At 41.0% G+C, this 11,623-nt stretch overlaps 1 protein-coding gene across 5 annotated transcripts in view; it reads left to right on the top strand.

Annotated features, from left to right (window-relative positions):
- RABGAP1 (RAB GTPase activating protein 1) overlaps positions 1-10,114 on the top strand; it is a 69,192-nt gene extending 59,078 nt beyond the window's left edge. For all 5 annotated transcript variants that reach the window (XM_080630682.1, XM_080630684.1, XM_080630680.1 and 2 more), the window contains 7 exons: positions 1,220-1,312; positions 2,110-2,220; positions 4,936-5,040; positions 5,529-5,612; positions 6,773-6,844; positions 7,382-7,579; positions 8,386-10,114. In XM_080630682.1, coding sequence (XP_080486808.1) covers positions 1,220-1,312; positions 2,110-2,220; positions 4,936-5,040; positions 5,529-5,612; positions 6,773-6,844; positions 7,382-7,579; positions 8,386-8,508 — 786 coding nt within the window. In that variant the 3' untranslated portion in view covers positions 8,509-10,114. The remainder of the gene's footprint in view (positions 1-1,219; positions 1,313-2,109; positions 2,221-4,935; positions 5,041-5,528; positions 5,613-6,772; positions 6,845-7,381; positions 7,580-8,385) is intronic.
- Positions 10,115-11,623: the final 1,509 nt, after the last annotated feature.

The following is an 11,623-nucleotide window of genomic DNA, read 5'->3' on the forward strand; positions in this document are numbered from 1 at the left end:
TGCAGTTGCAATGTGGCTGGACTGACTCCAGATAAATGTCAGCTGAAGGAGAGTGAAATGTTTCTGTGCAGCCCTCACTAGAGGGAGCCTGGCTACCAGTTTTGTACCCTTCATTTCAAGTAAGGTTGTTAATGATAAAACCAAAGATAAGAGAAACTAAACATGTTTGCCATTCTGCCTGTCATTTATGCATGTAGAATTTGTTTAACGTGTTTCTTGGAGCCTTTTTAAAGAGGAGAACATAGCCATAGCTTTGTAATTGCTTTGGTTTACTGAAATAATAATAAAGGTCCAGGAGCAGTTTTTAATACTAGAGATTTAATTTAGATGCATGCTAGCTTGCATGTGAAATGCCAACAGTGGTCTTGGCATGGTCTGTGCTGCCAAACCATTGTATCATATGGCACAGTTGGCAGGTGACATCAGGAAAGGTACTGGTCGGGATCTGATACAGGTTCTCTGTCCCTGTAGGACTTGAACAGTGCGTACAAAATGCCAAATTCAACACCACCATTCTCTCCCTGCTCACAAAAGGGAAAACTGGGACCCTGATGGAGGCACTTTCCCAGTGTTGTCTGTCAGAGCCGAGGACTGAATTCCAGCCCCTGACTTCCCGGAGCAGCAGGGGACAGAGCACACATGCCTCTGAGCTGCTGCTGCTTGCTGAGACACCTTGGCAGCTCTGGGACTGGACTCTTCTCTGCTGAGCTTGAGTGACACTAGCAGAAATGTCAGCTGAGCCCGCACTTGCCCTTTCAGCGTTTGCAGTCTCATGTAAAGTAAACCAAAGACTTCTGCATGATGATAAATGTTACAGCTGAGAAAGCAGCTGAGGTAACCTCAGCATCGTGCTAGTTCAGAATTCAAACACATCTTGTGGGTTTCAGGGTGATCTGTCCTGTGAAGCCACTGTGGTATTTGGAGCATCAAACATACCCGTGCAGCACCAAGGAAAACTCAAGTAGGATGCTCCTGTGGGTGCCTTTCAAAACCTTGTCTGTGTTCCACAAGCGGATCAGAGGAAGGAATGCTTCTGGCATGATACTGAGTGGAATAGAATTTTTTACCTTCTCAAGGGGCAGATACTGAAAACTAAGTGAGGATATTGGCTGTGTTTTGTAGAAGGCAAGAGTTGCCTAAAGCTTGTCCCATAACCCTTTGTGAATCGTGTTCTCTTATTGATGTTCTGGGCAGGAACTAATGGGCTGCTTTCATTTAGATTAGCCAGAAGAAGCTGAAGAAATATGAGAAGGAGTATCATACTATGAGAGAGCAGCAAGCTCAACAGGAGGATCCTATAGAAAGATTTGAGGTAAGGCTTACTCCAGCCTGATTTAACACAGAGTGCCTGCAGGAAGTTTCCTACTTGAACTCCTTTGAGCCCATTTCTAGCACTTGGGTTGCATCTTGATTGCACCAAAAGCCGTGAACAGAAAGAAGATGCCTAGTGAGTATAACTCTGCCTTCTACTGATGATGATCCTGCCTTCACTCCTCCCCTTATTTCAAATGATGTTACAGTAAGTATATAAATTAATAAATATTTTATTTATAAAATAAACACAGGAATAAATCTTATATGTAAGATTATGCATATATGGAACAAAGTAACACACATACATACATTTATATATCTTAAGCTGAAAACTTTTATGTAAACTTTCTTTGCTACATGCCAGTGTGCTGGGAGTTGTAACAGGAGGCAGAAAATAGAGTGATTTTGCCTGGATCCTCCTCTCTCACCTGTTTCCAGCATGCAAATTCTATTTTGAGCCAAGAAAAGTCAGTATTTGTAGGAACCTTCTGGCAAGGTATTTATGGCAGAATGATACCTCTGCTATTGCAGCCTTCAAAAACATTGCTGGAGCTCAACAAGAGGTAGCTGCCCAGGGTTATTTATACATGGTGTCTTCTCAGGATAAATACTTCATGTTCTTTCATTTTATATTTACAATATGGCTGGCTAGTTTTGTCCTCTCTGAGGTACAGTTTTCCTTGCATACTTAAGATGCAAGGTAGGCGTTTGTGCTTAGGCACAGGAAGAATTGTGTTTGAAGACAAAGACCTGGGAAGATCTTGTTCTTGATAATTGTTTGTTTGTTTCCCACAGCGTGAGAACCGGCGCCTACAAGAAGCAAACATGAGGCTTGAGCAAGAAAATGATGATCTTGCACATGAGCTGGTGACCAGCAAGATTGCTCTGCGAAAAGATTTGGACAATGTAAGACACATCTTTACTCTGTCTAGTGGAGACAAAGTACTAGGGCTGATTCCTTATTGGAGGCTTCATTGGACAGGAGATACATACAGTATTCTTTATTTGGGTGGAATAGGATTCTTTCCTCCATGTCCTCATTGCAGACTGATGTCCATGGGAAACAGGACTGGTGACTGAAATACTAGTTACTCTGAAAAGCATTCAAATAAACTTGGGGCAGAGGAGTGGTTCTGAGCCTGTCCTTGAGTAGTTGCTTCCTTCTCTGTGTGTATTAAAAGGAAGTCTAGCAGGGGCTAAGTCAAATCTTTGAATTGTCGCAGAGATAATAACAGGGGTTGCTGTTTTCTGTTTTCCTTCCACTGGTATTCTTACGAATAAGATTTCACAGACAGACTTTTGCAAAGTGCCTCATAAACATGAAAGCCTGAGTCTGTGTGGCTCTCAGTGGAATCAGGTTCTCAGATAACCTTAGGCAACTCTGAAAATGTTATTGTGGTTTCCATTTGGCTTGTTGAAATCTGCCCATGTGAACTCATCATCCTGGGTTGTTTCCCAGATCAGTAGAGCTCTCAGGAGGGAACTTTGGGTTTGCTTTGTGTTATAGGATTTTTTGTCCCATTCCCTTCTTTGCATACTTACGTTTGGGAGATTGTGTTAGGATATGCTTTTTTTAACAGGACATGCAGGGACAGACATATCTGGCATTTTCAGTGCACGTGGTCGGGTAGAACACATTTAGTCTGTCTGCTTGGGGAGAGGAAGAGTTCAAGTGCTCATGTTTTGCCATTCTTGTTCTGTACCAAGATAAGTGCATTTCTGAAATCTCAAAGGAGAATGACTTTTGAAAATCATACAGTGCAGGAGTTGACAGGCTTTAAAATGTTTCAGCTTATCTGCTTCAGAGGATTTCAGGTTTCCCACGGCCTCCTGGAACCTTGCTGTTGGAAAAATACTCATCGTAAATGTTGATGCCAGTGGGTGAATGTTGTTCTTAATGAGGTTTGGTTTATGACTTTCAAGTTTATTACATCTACTGCTTTTTAGTGTTCAAATCTGTGAGTCATAGAAGTATGTTCTAGAAGCAGTGTTTCACAGCGCATTGGTTATGTTCATATCCTGTAACCTGTGCTTGCTCACTTCATTGAAGATATTTCTAGAAGGGTATGTAGCTGCCCAGCAGTTGCACTCATGGGGTGAACTCCTGCAAAAAAATGTACCAAAGCAGCTTTTTGTATCAGCTGTTAACGGTTGTTTGTAGCTGCTTGAGCCTGCATGAGGCACAGTTGTGCTTTTACATTGATTCGTTTAAATGGAGAGGTGGGAGAGGAACAAAATTAAGCCAAATCTTTGAGATACCTCATTGGAGGTATAATAGTCATGCCTTCAAAGATGGTCAATGATGTTGGCAGCCTTTGGGTTATCCCCCAGGAGTACATAGGTAGGTTTGATCTACTTGAGGACCCTGATTCATTCTTCTAATTGGATCCTGAACTGCTAAGTTTTGTTCTGCAAGCCAGATGTCCTGAAAGAAAAGTACCAAAGGACATTGTTTAATTCACCTTTTCTAATACCTTCATGGCGTGTCTGAAATCTTGCAACCTAACAGATCAAAGCAAAGCATTTGGAAATAAAATAATTTCCTTAATATCCTTTGCACTAGACCAGAAAATAGGCTTCATTTTCCTCCTGTTGTTGGACTCCCACATCCCAGTTTTCTTTAAAACACCAGTGTATAATGAAAAGATGTTCTCTTTGCCTTTGCCATCTGTTTTAAAAAATCAGCAGGACTTTCAGGGACTAAAATCCACTTTTTGATTTTCTTCCCTTTGAAGGGAATTGGTACAGCTGCTTTCTGAAGATTTTATATAGCAGTTGAGTTATTGATCTATTTTTATGTAGAATTCATACACCTATTGGAAAGTGCTGCATTGCTGTGTATAGACAGGAAAAGTGTCTCAACTTTGCAGAGAGAGTTTTTAGTTTATAAGGAGCCTGAGATTTTTCAGCAATACACCTTTATTCTATGAAAAACCTCCAGGACAAAAGGATTGTGTGGTTTCTGGGGAGACATCTCTTTAAGGAGGAAAGGAGAGAGGGGTCTGACTATTCCATTTGCCTTGGCAGCTAAGCTTTTTCATTCAGTATTTCCTGGGTAATATAACAAAGATGGTATCACATCCCTTGGTAGGTGTCACAGAGTTCTGGAGGCTTTTTTAATGTTCTATTTTTCATTAATCCTGTTTTCATTGCAAGGCTGAATGTCTGCAAATTGAACTTGGGTCTAAGCTGGCTCTAGTCTTTTCTGGATGTTGCACATTGTGAGCTGTTCTGTGACTTGTCTTCCAAATGTATTGGTCAACTTCCAGTCTGGATGAGAAAAACTTATTCCTGTTACTGGATTTCTTTAGAGCAATCCCTACTCCAGTTTTGCTAACTCTAAGCACTAAATTCAAGGAGGAGTTTTGGAGTGCTGGCATGTAGTGGTATAATTCTGTTAGTTCTGATTTGATGCTGCTTTGTCATTGCAGATGGTAAGTTTTAGAAAAAGAATGTTAAGAATAATGTTTTATTGTTATTAATAACAATGAACAGGCCCTTAATAAGAATGAAAGAGCTGCAGTCTTGGCTGTGTCCTACTGCAGCCTCAGCCTGTGGCTGCACAGCAGCTTTGGTACGGCAAGTGCCTCCCTCAGTGCTGTACTCCACTCTTTGTTTCAGGCAGAGGAAAAGGCAGATGCTCTGAATAAGGAACTGCTAATGACCAAACAGAAGCTGATTGATGCAGAAGAAGAAAAGAGGCGCCTGGAAGAAGAATCAGCTCAGGTCAGGGGCATTTCTGTCATTTTCACATTTCTGTGCAGTACACATTTATAAAAATGAAATCAAATAACAAGTGTGGGTAGGGCTTAACATTCTAAGCCATGTTTGTCCCTCTTCTGTAGTGTAAAGGATGTCACCAAAGCAGGATTCTTCGCCTTCCTGCAAGGGGCTTCATAGGGTAGCGAATTTTTAACTTGAAATCACGAAAGCACAAACTATGCCAGAGATTTCGGCACAAAGAGGCAGGACAGGACTTCAGTTGTCAGCACTCTTCTTTTATACCTTCTTCTCTAAGCTAGTCAGCGTTTCTAATAATGGTGGCCACCTAAGTTAATCTTTTTGTTGCCTGCATGGAGCTGAGCTAGACCATTGTTACCTGGGGTAGAGGTACAGCAGTGAGGTTAAGGAGGAGTTAAATACACCTGGGTATTTTTTAAATTTATGTATTTTACAAATATATAAACATTTTCCTTTATTTTTTCATTTCCCAGCTGAAGGAAATGTGTCGTAGGGAACTCGATAAGGCAGAGTCAGAGATCAAAAAGAACAGCTCTATCATTGGTGACTACAAACAGGTAAGTCCAACTTAATGATGATGTGGTTTGCTATGAAACTGAGAGATTTTCTCAGGTATTTTAGGAGATTTCTGGAAATAAGTGTAATCTGCGTCATGCATTTGAGGAGATATCTTAGCTTCTATAAATGGGAAGCTTGTTCTCTTTGCCCTGATGTATTTGTAGGTCATCAGTCACCACAACCTCAGTTGTAACCTAACATTGTTCAAATGGGCTGGTGTACATCAAAGGTTCACCTCATTCACCAAAACAATGTTCCAGCTTCCCTCCTTCAATCAAATAATAACTGCACTTAGGAAATAAAAAGATGCCTTTTTGCTTTCAAAGGTTTTTGCTTCAGAATTCAAGCATTAGGTATGGGAGCAAATTCATGCATCTTTTTAGTGGGCCTGTGTCGCGGAATGGACTCAGTCGGAGATCAATGTGATCAGACAAAGCCATTTATTCTGGAAAACTAACTCTTCATATACTCTTTCTTAAAGTTGTTTTCACTAACTTGGCACATTGTGATTGGATACATATCTGTGAGGCCCTTAACAACTAACACAGAATTGGTTAAGCATAGGTGGGAGAACCTGACCTTCAAAGTTTTCCAACAGTCCTCAATTTAGCAACTCAGTAAATTCCAGCTCCTTCTTATCTTGCTGGGATTCTCACTCCCAGTGCCTTGCTGCCATCCTCCTTCACCTTTTGTTGTTCCTTGGTTCATGTCGAACTCCATGTAGGCGCTTGCTGATCTGGGTATGTGGCTGTTCTTTGCCAGAAAATCATCCACAGGCCTGTAACCTTCAGAACATTCTGAAGTCTGCATCATACAGGTGTTGAGGAATGAACTGGGTTTTTTTGCTATTCTGGCTGTCTTGCCTGGTTATTCTAGCCCACAGGCAACAAAAAGAGCCTTTTCTGGCTCCTTTAAGCAAGCTAAACTGCTAATAATTTATGTCGAAACTGCACCTTTTCATGTGGGCATAGAAGAATATGTAGAGAATGAGAATATGTGCAACGAGGCAATGTAATGCAGCATCCCAATTTTCCTGGCTTTCTAAGAGCCCTCAGACTATCCATGTTAATATTCCTGTAGCATTTAGCTGTGCTTTAGCATTCATTTGGGAGGAAATTTACATTTATAAATGGTGTGGTAACATAATTTTGCTTGTCAGATTTGTTCCCAGCTGAGCGAACGACTGGAAAAGCAGCAAACAGCAAATAAAGCTGAAATTGAGAAAATACGGGTAAGAGACCAGATAGATCCACAGTTTCGGTGTTTAAATCCCTTAGGAACATTGTAACAGTGAGCACACAGTTTATTTCATTACTAAAATGGTGGTTGAAAGAGAGTTCCTTTGTGACTTGGGGGGGGGGGACTGTCTTGGAGGAGAGATGAGTAACTGTCAGCTCTCTCCCATGCTGTACCAGCTACATACTAATGTTAATGCTGGGCAACGGTAACTTGATTTTGTGAGGGGTCTTTTTTGTCTGGAGGAGATTTCTCTGGCTGTCTTTTACCATGAAGTAACACATAGGTAGTACAGAGCCCGTTACTGTAGCACTAGAGTGTTACCAACAATACAGCAGTGTTCCCAGAGCCCATAAGTCTGGGAGTGGCAGGAGTTCCCGCTTGGCTGTACTTCCCCAGAAGTTCCTGAGTTTGCAAGTCATCAGGGGTCCCTCTCGTGTTGTGCTGCTCTTCCAGAGCAGAGGCAGGACAAGGCTTTGATCATAGTACCAGCACTTCAATGCAGGCGTTCACAGTCAGGTGTTTACTTTAGCAAAAAGTGGATGACTGCGAGCACTGCCGCGAGTTCTTCAACAAGGAAGGCCGGGTGAAGGTTGCCAGTTCTGCCAAGGACGGTTCAGACGAGGACACAGACGAGGAGAAGGAAACACTGAAAAACCAGCTAAGGGAAATGGAGCTTGAGCTGGCCCAGACCAAGTTGCAGCTTGTGGAGGCGGAATGTAAAATACAGGTAATGCTCCAGAGGTTCATTTTGTAGTCTATAGGGGATGTCTGCCTCCCTAGAAAAACTCGTCTGTTGGAGAGGGATTGGAACAGAGCCTGTTGGTTGAAGCTGTAACCTGCTATTTCCTGTATGGGTTATTTAACCAAACATTGGGTCTGAAACTTGGTGTATGCAGACAAAATAATTGAAATTGCATGAGCTGTATTTACCAGCTACTACAGCTTCCAGACATCTGCCTGGCTGCAGTGCAGCACTTACTGACTGATCTTCTGCAACTTCTTGGAAGAAGTCCAAGCTCTGACAAAGTACTGAATCATGCGTTTCTTTATCTCGGAGTCAGTGTTAAATGGAGAAGTAACATGTCACAGATGTTAGACATGTTTCTGAAAAGATGAGTGGTAAGCTCTCCAGGTATTTGAGGTATTTGTGTAAAATATGACAACATTGTTCATTCTTTCAGCCTCAAACTGGCATGTCAGTGCTGCTTGTTCACAACAAAGGTACAAATTAGTTTGTAGAAAGTCCACTTCCTGTGGGAATAGCTCCTTTTAGACAGGAAAGAATTAAAGGGTTTGGATGTAGTGAGGAAAGCTGAATGTTTCACCAGGGGCAATGACACAGATCTTGTTTTGCTCTTCAGAGGGTTGGGGTTTTTTCCCCTCATCAGTTTGTCGTGCTTCTTTTTGTAAGACTTATTTAGCTTCTAAAGTGGCCAACAGACTGTTGATGTTCTAGAGCCTTCTAAGTTTAACTCGTACAACCTTATGCTGTGAATACACCACAAATTACTGAAATGGCTCTTCTGTTTGCAGGATTTGGAGCACCATTTGGGTCTGGCATTGAATGAAGTACAAGCTGCAAAGAAAACATGGTTCAACAGAACAATAAGCTCTATAAAAACAGTGACTGGAGTCCAAGGAAAAGAGACTTGTTGAAAAGCAGTTCTGTCAAACACACCTTCTTAACACAACACCTTTTGTTGCCTTCCTTGGCCAGATGTTTAATTCTGTGACATGAGAGGACCAGAATGTAAATAAAATACAAACACAGCATGTCAGGATTTCAATAGGTCGGTGATAAAGAGGATGGAAATACACGAAAGGTTTTATTCTTAGACATGGGCTCTTCATACTACTGATATTTAACTGTAGCTAGATTGAAGCTCTTCCGAGAAACACTCCATTCTGTGGTCTGGCTGGAGGCTTTTCACAGACTAGGTACGAGAACTTACCAAACCCTAACTGTTAAGTTTACATATGATAGGTTTTTTTACAGTTATAACCTTTTTTAATATTTTATTTGAAAGGAAAAGTGTCACTAACAAAGTAAAAAAAAGAAAAAATTAAAAAAAAAAGGAAAAAAGGAAAAAAACACCAAAAAAAGAGACAACTTTAGCAAGAACTACATCAGTGCCAGAAAGCAGTCCCCAGAGGTAGGATATGGAGAGTAGGAGGTGACATGTTTTGCTTTATGAATGGGGATGATTTCAGCATTCCTGTCGAGAAACCCCACTTTGTTTTAGTAGACGCAGCATCCATCTCTCTGTGTTTGGCATTTCTTTCTGTTACTTATCAATTCTATGCAACTCTGGGCTTTTTTGGCATGGGCTGCCAAACAAATTCGCAACCTGAGGCTGGGAGACATGTCTAAGTGCTACACAAGAATAATCTGAATTCTTGGCAGATTTCCGTTTCACTTCTGTGTCATATTGTTTGATCCACATATCAACAAGCGTTACAATCCCCAACACCAGGACTGCTGAAAAGTACTGATTATGTGGATGGTCTGACATTGAATTGAGTCTTTTTGTTTGTTTTTTGTCAGGTTTTTTGTTCTTTGTTTGTTTGTTTTTACCCGGCTGTAGCAGGCCTTCTGCGAAGCTCTGAGAAAGCTTCCAGGATTTAGTTTTGCACATAGGTATGAATGGGACAAAGAAACAATAAACTGAGATATATATGAGGCAAAAATCACTGCGTGAGTGTAGCTGCGAGCATCTCTAGCTGTCCAACTCGCTTCCCTGGTAACATGTTCCGAGGTTATGTAGGTCATTCTTCACGCTCGCTGCAGTTGCACTAATAGGTGCTAAACGTGCTTGGATTTCTTACTCATTGGATTGTATCGAGTTCTCACCAGAAAGCTGTAGAATGGAGTTTTGCACCTTGTAATTTTTTTAATTTATAATGGTTTGTGTTATGCTGAAGTATCTATTGCATCAGTGGATAAATTTTGTGTGCAGTGTGAGTATAAGCTGGTAACAATAAGAGGCACTGGTTTGTATATAAAGATATTTGGTTTATTTTGTATTTCTACCTTTTTCTTGTTTACTGTACTAATGCTAGCTAATGTACTCTGTAACTACGGAATAGTACATGCTATGTCCAAGCTTTTTTCCTTAACTGTATACATTATCTCTATTGTTTAATACCAAAAAAAAAGAATTACTGTAACTCCATCAATATTAGATGCGTGGACATTGTGGTAGCATAGTTGCAGTGTGTATACTTTATGAATTGAATATAAACTAGTAAAATTGTATAACTATTTTGTTGTTTCTTTTCATTTTAACAGGAAACCCATTAAATATTTTGCAATATAAAACTAATTCTCTTCTTCAAGTAGAAGCAGTAGCATCTGCAAGCTTCTTCAGACTTGAAACTACAGTCATGCTGCAAAGGGCTTTGCTAAAATAGTCTGCATATTCTCAGTGTTGCCAACACTGCTTTATGTAATAAAATCTAGGGTTTGGTTTTGGGAAAAAAAGGGAAGAAACTGCAGAAACGACCTTGTGCAGCTTGAGCCTGTGACTCAGTATTCCTCAAAAATGTCCAATTTAGAACATCTTTTTCCCATGGCCCTCCAAATTCTGCTTGGATCTGCAAAACAAATGTAGGCTCGTTCTACTTATAATCATCCATAGCAAATTCTGTGGGGTCAAGTATCATTCACGTCATCTTCACTACGATTCCGTAGTCATAGCTGAACCGGGGGTTGAGCGGTGCAATGGGGTGACTGCACTAACTGGGTCAGTGCGGCGCAGGCTCCCGTGCCTGCCTGTGTTCTGCAGAGATAACAAGGAGTAAAAATGTATTTTTGTCACCAAAATGACTAAAGGTGACTTTAAGCAGCTCTGCTCCAGGAGGCCGTTCTCATGCTGTCACTTCTCCAACCATACTTTTGCCCTAAGTGAATGGCGTTTTAAGGTTGTGCATAGTCTCTGTTCCTTTGTCTTTCAGAGAGGTGCATCCCTTGGTAGCTTCAGCTCTGCTATTCCTCAGTAATTACAACTTCTGGAGGAAGTTTGAAGGTAAATAAGGGAGAAGAAGAAACAACCCAAGGCCAAAGCGCTTCATCCACTTGTCTGCTCCAGAAGGAGTAGGAAATAGTGTAATAGTGAACTTTCCTCTTTCCTTCAAAACTGAGGTACTTAAAGGGAGGAGAAAAGTTGCTTCATTGTTCATCTCTTCCACTCTCTCAGTAAGCATCACCTCAAAATTGCATGCAGCGTATACTCCTCATTTTAATGTAGACACGGAATATACATGAGTAATGGCTGCACAGCATTTTATACAGAACATTTTATAGTCCCGTTCCAGTCATTATGGATTGTTTTAGATCTCTACCTGAAGGATTTTGATGCTCAAAAATAAATATTACCAATGTATTTCACATCTGTCTGCATCTGAAATATCCACAGCTAATTAAGGAAAAGGAATCCTGGGCTGAGACACACATCTTTCGAAACGCAATTACATGGGAAGCACAAGCAGGTCATTTCTGCGATGAGGGAGATGAATTTGCAGGTGTGCAAGACTAAATAAGGTAAAAGAGAAAAAAGACATTGAGTCTATGCTGCTACAAGCACCAGTATTTTACAGATCTGTAAGCAAAAAGGAATGAGTGTGTTTGGTAGCATTTCTGGCATTGATAGGATGGTTATTTGCTGGTCATCAATCACCTTTCTGTTCAGAGATGCTTCCCAGCTGGCTTTGTGCACTGAGCTCAATACAAGTGCCACTCTGCTGATGCTGAGTATTCAGTCTCGCGTGCTCC

Source organism: Psittacula echo (genome assembly GCF_963264785.1).
Source record: "Psittacula echo genome assembly, chromosome: 16".
Taxonomy (NCBI): Eukaryota; Metazoa; Chordata; class Aves; order Psittaciformes; family Psittacidae; genus Psittacula; species Psittacula echo.